This window comes from Mus pahari, chromosome 1 (assembly GCF_900095145.1).
Source record: "Mus pahari chromosome 1, PAHARI_EIJ_v1.1, whole genome shotgun sequence".
NCBI classification, from domain to species: Eukaryota; Metazoa; Chordata; class Mammalia; order Rodentia; family Muridae; genus Mus; species Mus pahari.
Genome location: NC_034590.1, coordinates 100,768,141 through 100,776,619, shown reverse-complemented (window position 1 = coordinate 100,776,619; position 8,479 = coordinate 100,768,141). Strand labels below are relative to the sequence as shown.

The window sequence follows — 8,479 nt, the reverse complement described above, 5'->3', positions numbered from 1 at the left end:
TTAGAAATTTAGTCAAATGGTATCCCATCTTTAAACTGCCCTCTCTTCTTACATTGCAACATTTGCTTACATTGTAATATTACAGGCTAGTTGCCTCAAATCTCAGAATGAGTAAAAAATTTAGAATAAAGGACATTCATAACCATTACCATCACCAATTAAAGTTACAGGAGTATTTTGATTATTGTGTGCTTATATATAAAGTACATAAATACCATATTAGATAGTAAGTAAGAGTATAAACATTACAGAAATTGACTTGAAAAATAAAACATTCTACGAAGAAGGAAATACTGTTTGTGAAGATTTTTGTGTTCACCATTGCCATGTCAGAGTCCCTCATTTGTGACACAATAGCAAGGTGGCAGGGAGCCAACATCCTTATAGATGCTACAGTCATCGCAACACGGGAGGTTACCACAAGTCTCAGCAATAATGGGCTTGGCCCGGATGATCTTCTCATTGGGGTCCTTGCATGGATCAATACAGCATTCAGGCTCCTTTGCGATTCTTAAGAAAAGACACACAACAAGCTTAGAATTTCTCTTCCCAGTGAGCTTCTTACAATTATGATGGCTTTGTGAGAAAGGTCAGGGTTGGAGCCCATCATACATGTGACACCAGCCCTGGGTTAAAGCTCTCTGCTCCTTTCCCATCTTTTCCTTTCCTACAATTGCTATGCATGTGAAACTGGGATTCCATCACAAGCAAAGAGAGTGAACTGTGCCCCAGGGGCTCCTACAGGCCCAGGAGGTGTGGGGATGATAGCAGTTGGCTGGGCTCAGCTCTGGCCCCTACAATCTAAGTCCCTAGTAAGGGATATCATGACAGCCAGATTTTCTCATACTTAAAGCTTCTCTCCCAAACTTCAAACCATCTCTTGTCTGGCCTACATCCCTGCCAGCTGTCCTCCATGGACTTTATTCTCTTGCCCCACATCACTTTTCCAAAAGTCACTGGCTCTGTGGGGACATGAGCTCACCAGTGAGTGGAGAAGAGCTCACTAAGGCCAAGCTGTGTGTGAGTAGGAGGCAGCTCATCCCCAGGGCATCCTGTGGCCTCTCCAGTTCACAGTGCTGAGGATAGAAAGGATGCCCAGCCAGGGCCCTGATAAGTAGCTGAAGGTTCACTCCGTGTCTAAATGACAGAAAAGTGATGCTGACACCCATGCTGTCCAGGCTGAGAGCAGTCAACTTAGGAGCTCACAGCCCCAAGCTAGAAGGAGAACCCTCAAACTTCTGTGCCCATCTGCCTCCACTCTCAAACCTGACAGTGGCTCTTGACTTTTCCCTACAAGTGGCCAATGCAGTAAGAAGTGACCCTGTTCCAGCAGAGATTCCCAGTGTTGTCCCCTCTCACTCCCAAGACTCACTTCAGGGCCTTGGATATTTTCTGGTAAAGACAGAAGACAAGAGTTATCAGCATGATTGCAGCAATCAGCAAAGTGCTAGCGATGCCGATCATAACCTTCGTCCTCAAGTCGAACATCTTTCACACCTGGCAAAGAAGTTCAGACAGCTCGAGTGGCTTCACTCCCAAAGAACCACTTGGCCACCTCCCTCCCCCAACTTTCTTCAGTGAAGAAGACTTATGGAACCCTGCAGGCGGGCCCAAGTTGACCTCAAGTAAGAGGGTTTGTTTGTGGTTAAAAAGGAATTTGAATGTAAAATCTATTTATCAGGCGGTGAGAGGCCCTTGCAGAACAAACAAGCCTGCACTGGGACCCCTATCCCCACCCCTTACCCCCACATAAGCCTTCTCAAGTGTGCATACAGTGAATCAAGTACATTGGGTTAGGCCTTTATGGTCTTCAAAATATTATTGGGCAAAACTGCTTATAATGTACAAATCTATTTTGAAAGTAGTGCTTTTAATCAGGGGTGAGGGGAACCCAGAAAACAGACAAACAAGGCTTTGCTGTCTCAGGATTTAAAAGATTCTGAATGCGCCCAGCCAACCCCTTGACAGAGGCTAGCACGGACCACGAACCAGCTTTCTCAGGAGTCTCTTATGGTGAAGCCTGTCTTCTGGCAGGCTGTGTTTTTCCCTATTAAACCTTAATCCTCCCACAGAATCATCTTTTTCAGGAATAAGCAATATTCTTAGTCTAACATCTGAAGCTGGGGAGCAGCAAGGACAGAAAACAATCTGACTACAAACATACTTATCAAAGTCATCTGTCCAGCATTAAATTAAGGATAATTATTTAAACACACACACACACACACCACCTCAAAATAAAACATCAAAAAAGCAGGTTTTGGAATAGGATGTTTCAGAAACTTTCAGTTTTTCAAACCTGTGATTTGAGAAAAGAAGGATCTAATTAAACACCTGTTAGGTCAATTAAGATACAGGCTGATGTGTCTCTGCTGGAGGTCTGAGGTCTGCCAGGGCTGCCGGAATGTCACAGCACCAAACCAGCCTGTGTGACATCAACTCACAGCCCCGCCTCAGAATTCCAAATTCCATGTCTAAGCACATTTCTTGTTCCAAGAAATATAAATACTATTTTGGGATCATTTAAAGTGTACCGTTTGAGAGTCTGCTAATCAAAAGCTAGTTACCTATTTATTTTTATTTAAAAAGGCAATGGCGGATCAAGGTTTTTTAAACATCCTTACATTTAAAGCCATTCGTGATTGACAGTGTTTCAACTGAACAGTGAAACAACATGAAGCTGTTCACTATTAAGATTCAAGCACACAATTCAAACACTGGTAGAGGCTCACCCTTCATGGCTGAACAGCTACAAAGTTAGAGAGGAAACCTATTTTAGATTTGTATTGTCTGTTTTTTTTTTCTTATTTTTTCAAGCTCCATTTACTTACTTACTTACTAACTTTAATCTAAGGTGACCTCAGAGAAAGTCCCATACCCCCTACTAGGATACTTACCTCTGAGGCTTTGTTCAGATGCAGATTTCTTCCCAGGAACAGAAGTTATTTCTCTGATGAGAAAGTTCAGTTTCCAGAGGGATCAAATTACCTGAGCCAAGTTTTGAGTCTGATGTTACACCTGTCACCTAGACATAGACACCCAATTACACATCTCAGCTGGAAGGAAAAGATATTTGCGGTTAAGAGAATTTCTCTCTCTCCTCTCTCTCTCTCTCTCTCTCTCTCTCTGTGTGTGTGTGTGTGTATGTTTTTCTCTGTGTGTATAATTTTTAAGATATGTATATAACCTAAAATAATCTAAAACCAAATCTGAGACTTAAGGCAATCTTTTAACTGTAAACCCTGTAAACAATAACCTCTAACTTAAATAGCAAAGAGTATGCATCTCTCCCACTTTCAGACTGGATATCAAAGAGTTCAGAACTTTTCAGCTAACCCTCCCCTAGCTCCAGGAAATATGATAATGACTATCTGGGACTCTTACATGTTGCTGCCTCTTGGAGGGTTTCTACTGCTGGTAAACTGGCTCTCTGTTGAGCTGTCTGTGTAGGTTAGGGGGTGGCTGTCTGTCCTGACTTTAGTTCTGTAGCTGTCTCCTACAGAGTTGCTGATTTTCTGCTCATTCAGCTTCTTGTTGTGAGCATGGGAATGACTCAAGCTCTTCACACAACTGGAACAAACGGAAAGCCCTGGATTTATTTCTGCCTTTCCTCTGGATACCCACCGATAACCATCTTCCAGTTCATGGATTCTTTCTTCTGCCTGCTCACATTCATTATTAAATTATGCCTAATGTTATTTATTATAGTTTCCAACTCCATAATTTTTTCCTGACTCTTCATTATAGTTTTCTTTTTAAAATAAATATTCTTTATAGTAACATATTTTCTCTTAATTCTTTAGACATGGCTTTCTTTGAACATAATTTTAAAATAGCCAAATTAAATCTTTGTCAAAATATGGCCAAAAATCTTACTTGGCCTTTTCAAATAGCATTTTGATTGATTTTTTTTTTTTTTTTGTAGACCTTACTTCTCAATGATTTATAGTCAGTTTTGAAAACTACAATTTTATTTGTTTGTTTACTTTTTTATTTTTTATCATGACAAGATTTCTCTGTGTAGCCCTGGCTATCCTGGAATTCACTCTGGAACTCACTCTCTAGACCAGTTTGAGGCTGGCCTCAAACTGCCTCTGCCTCCCGAGTACTGGGATTAAAAGCATGTGCACCATCTCCCAGCCTGAAAAGCAGATATTTTAAATGGCACACTGTGGTATCTTTGAAAATCAGAGTCTTCTGTCTCCCCAGGACTCTGTGCCTGTTGGAGTTGTGTAGTGTCTTTAGTGAATTTCTCCAGCTGATTCTCTGTGTGCTTTGTCATATGTGGACACTGATTTGCCCAGAGGTGGTTAGTAGACAAAGATTTCTTTAAATTACTGGAACAAGAACAACAACAAAATCTCCCAGTCTTTGCTGAGGGGCTCAGGGTACCCCTGGGCCATGCCTGCATCAACAAACAACGAGCCAGACAGCTGAGAACCAAATCTCAACCCCCTCTTCATTGGGAAGAGCCTCCAGCATCCTCCAGATGGAGTAGTTTAGCTAGTTCATACTTTCTAGGTGTGTTTATAGGCACACAGCTTTATACATGTGCATGGACTTTGGACTCCTAGGACTATGTCAGAGCTATTCAAAATCCATATCACTTAGGAGCCAAGGTATCAGGTTCAAAGGGAACTCCTTTCCCCCAAATTTCAAAAGGCAGAAGAGACAAATGACTATCGGTGGTGCCTATTAGCACACCATAGCACATGCTGGTCTCAGGGATCTCTCGTTGTCACAAGTACCTGTTACACATTTCGAAGTTCGTGCTAGCATCCTAGCTCTTCTCACCTCCTCTCCTACCTCCAACTCCCCCAGCTCGTGGGCTCCCCTCCTCCCAGCTATTCCTCCTCCTTATAACCCTGCTAATTCATATATGCTCTCTCTGTCTTCTGCTCTCTTTCCGTCATCTTCCTCTTTTTGCCATCCCATGCCCCACCTCTGGTCCCCTTTCTCTCTCTGCTTGCTGTTTCTTTAATGACCAGGTCTAGTCTGCTGGCCACACTCAGTCTACTTTCTCTGCCCTGAACTCTCCCAGACGCCTCTGCGTGTTTTCTCTCTCTCTTTTTTTTTTTAAATTAATTTATTTATTTATTATATGTAAGTACACTGTAGCTGTCTTCAGACACTCCAGAAGATCTTGTCACGGATGGTTGTGAGCCACCATGTGGTTGCTGGGATTTGAACTCTGGACCTTCGGAAGAGCAGTCGGGTGCTCTTACCCACTGAGCCATCTCACCAGCCCGCGTGTTTTCTCTCTTACCTACAATAAAAACTCTACCCTTATCACACCATGGAATGTTCATGTCATGTGTTTACACCCTAGGGATAATTGTGCTCAGCTTTCCCTTCCACCAAGCCAGAGTCATCTGAGAAGGAGGAGCATCCAGTTGAGAAATGCCTCCATCAAATTGACCTGTAGACACATTTGTGGGGGGAGGGGCATATTCTTGATTGATGATTGATATGAGAGGTCCCATCCCACTGTGGACTGTGCCATCTCTGGGCAGGTGGCCTTGAGTTTTATAAAAAGCAAGCTCAGGGAGCCATGGGGAGCAAGCAGTGTTCTTCCATGGCCTGTGCTTCGTTTCCTGCCTCCATGTTCTGTTTTGCCTTGAGTTCCTTCCTCAGTATCCCTTGATGGTGAGTTATAACCTGTAATCTAAGTAAATACTTTTCTCCTTTAAGTTGCTTTCAGTCAGTGTTTTGTCACAGCAAAAGAAAAGAAAACCAGGACAGTGGCCCAAGTTTTTCTTTTTCTCAGGCTGGCAGTACCAAGCATGGACTCTGTCTTGTGGAGTGGACCTCAACTCCAATCAGAAAGCAGTTGGTTACCTCCCTCCCTGTAACAGTCATGCCACTATTGCTCTAATGGACACATGGTGCCTGGCAGGTTAGTATTATAGTATTCAGGGTTCATTGATCTCTTTCCTACCCCAGAGGCCTGCAAAGCACCTTCAGGTACTTATAAACTAGCCAGAAAGGGGAAAAAATTCTTGTCAGTTCCAACTTGGTTTCTCCATGTTCTGAAAACAAAACCTGTGGCATCTTTGGATATAGAGTGTTACCATCCAGTTATGGATGACAACAGTCTGTCTCTTTGGCTGAATATTCCATGCATGGCATTGAGATTTTTCATTTGATAAGCTATGTTTTCTGGGAGTAGCATTATCTACCCATGCTGCATATCTGTTTCAATTTTTTATTTCCTTAAAATCTTATATATTTAATATTTTAGATTTATTTATCTTATCATGTGTTAGTGTTTTACCTGCATATTTGTATGTGTAGCATGTGTATTCCTAATGCCCGCAGAGGTTAAAAGGGCATAGGTTCCCTTGGGACTAGAGTTATAGTGGGTCCTCTGCAAAAGCAACAAGTGCTCTTAACTTTCTAACCCCTCTAGAATTACACTTTTTAAAATTACCTACATAGTGGGTCTCCATAACAACTTTGATGCAGCTTTAGTTTTCACTACCCCTGCCCCATCCTCTCCTCTCCCTCATTCACCTGCCCCAGCCCTGCCTTTAACCGCAGTACCCTTCCCCCTGTTTTAATATCACATGTTCTACCATTGCCCCCCTCTGTTAGGCTGCTTCGTTCCTCTCTCCTGGGCCCTTTCTGGCTAGGTGAACATATGTACTTGAAGTTAAATACACAGATCTAAATATTTTAAGGTAGGATCAAGATATGAGAGAGAAATGCAGTTTATCTTTCTGGGCCTAGGTTATATCACCAGTATAACGTTTTCCAGTTCCTCGTGTTCTCTTGCACATTCTATCATTTTTCTTTGCAGCTGAGCGCTATTGCTATTCTTCCATCATCAGCAGATGCATAGCTAATGCCATTCACTAGCTCTTGTGAATGTGGCATTTCTTATGCCTGGAAAAGCTGACATAGTCACTGATATTCTTGGCTCCCTTGGGTTTCTCTCAGAGCAGCAAGGAATGACCTGTTGCATTGGCCTTTCTTGATTGGAATACCTTGAGGGCAGAGAAATGCGATTAAAGCAGGTGTCTTTTATGCATCAGCATTTTGGGATCTTTTCATCTTAACCATAAAGTATAATACGATGCCAATAGGTTTATGATTGAGTTCTCTTACATGACCCCATATTTGTGTAGCTAAAATTCAGAGTCTAGCCAGTCTTCTATTAATGACTTTTTAGAGAAATGAACATTCTAAGACATTGGCTTCTTCACCTTATGTTTCTTTTTTTTAAACTCCAATTTTACTTTCGATTAACAGTCAAATTCTAAATTTCTCTAGAGGGTGAAAGGGAGAATTAGGAATTGCACATGTTCCAAAGTACTTGGGCAAGTTGTGATGAGCTTTAGATGAGCATGGAACAGAATTTAGAACTCTGTGAAAGAACGCTGAGATCTAGGGAGTTGATGTCACACAGCATGTGCCTCAGACTAGGGGAGACATAAGAGCTAACAATGGCTATCCATTCCAGCAGGCCGCCCTTCTGAAAGTAAGCTCTTTAAACTTGGACCTCAGTAATTGCAATTTTCCTTCTGTCTTGAGTAACATTTTTAATTCTTTAAAAATTTAATGTATGTCACATATGAATACAATGTGTCTTGATCATGTCTACCCCTCTGCTTTTCAGCTCTCATACCCAGAAGGCCTTCTGACATCTCTTTCCTACTCTCATGTCATCTTTTTTAATTTTTTATAACCTCCTGAGTCAAGTAAGTACTGTCTATGTGCACATAGGTGTGGAGCCATTCACCATGGCATGGGGCAAGCTCATAGTAGCCATATCCCCCCCAAAAATTGAGTCTTCTTTTCCCAGAAAACCTCAATAGCTTCTGTCTAGGTGTGGGGATTCAGGAGGCCCTACCTGTATATGCTGAAATTTTAACTGGCTTGATCTTGTATAGGTTATCACAGCTGCTATGAAACCATGGCCACAAGACAACATTACAGCGCTCTTCATGCCACATCCTCTGACTCTTATAGTCTTTCTTCCCCCCTTTCCACAATGCATCCTGAGCCTTAGCGTTGGGGGATATAAAGTTGATAATATATGTCCCATCTATGCCTTAGCCCTCATGATCACTTATTCTTAACAGTTATGAGTGTGGGCGTTAACTACTGCCCACTACAAAGAGGACCTACTCTGGCCAAAGTGGAGACCAGCATTGTGGGTATAAATATAAACATGAAAAGGCAATTTGACATGATCACTTACCAAACAAGAGTATGGGTTCCCTCCTAAAGCCTAGACCTCCTCAACCAAGGTTTTTGACCAGGATTACCAGACTTGGATTCCCTCTTGTGGAGCAGGCCTCAAATCCAGTCAGAAAGTAATTGGTTACCCCACCCCACACACCAAACAGTAATGCCTCTGTTGCCTCATACATAATAGCCTGGCAGGTGAGTGTTGTAGGACACAGGGCCCAGCATTGAGTATGACCTACCTTCTCTCTCTCTCTCTCTCTCTCTCTCTCTCTCTCTCTCTCTCTCT

General features: G+C 42.3%; 2 protein-coding genes across 2 annotated transcripts in view; one reads left to right on the top strand and one right to left on the bottom strand.

Moving 5' to 3' along the window:
• Positions 1-293: 293 nt before the first annotated feature.
• Positions 294-2,417, bottom strand: LOC110338762 (protein FAM24A). Its single transcript, XM_021222195.1, has 3 exons — positions 2,335-2,417; positions 1,373-1,497; positions 294-510 (listed from the first exon to the last, which is right to left on the bottom strand). Exons 2-3 carry the CDS (start codon positions 1,486-1,488, stop codon positions 330-332), a joined length of 297 nt encoding a protein of 98 aa, XP_021077854.1. The 5' UTR covers positions 1,489-1,497; positions 2,335-2,417; the 3' UTR covers positions 294-329.
• Positions 2,418-7,418: 5,001 nt separating this feature from the next.
• LOC110312852 (protein FAM24A-like) overlaps positions 7,419-8,479 on the top strand; it is a 3,368-nt gene continuing 2,307 nt past the window's right edge. The window contains exons 1-2 of the mRNA XM_021186776.1: positions 7,419-7,480; positions 7,619-7,700. The gene's annotated coding sequence lies outside the window, so the exon portion shown is untranslated. The remainder of the gene's footprint in view (positions 7,481-7,618; positions 7,701-8,479) is intronic.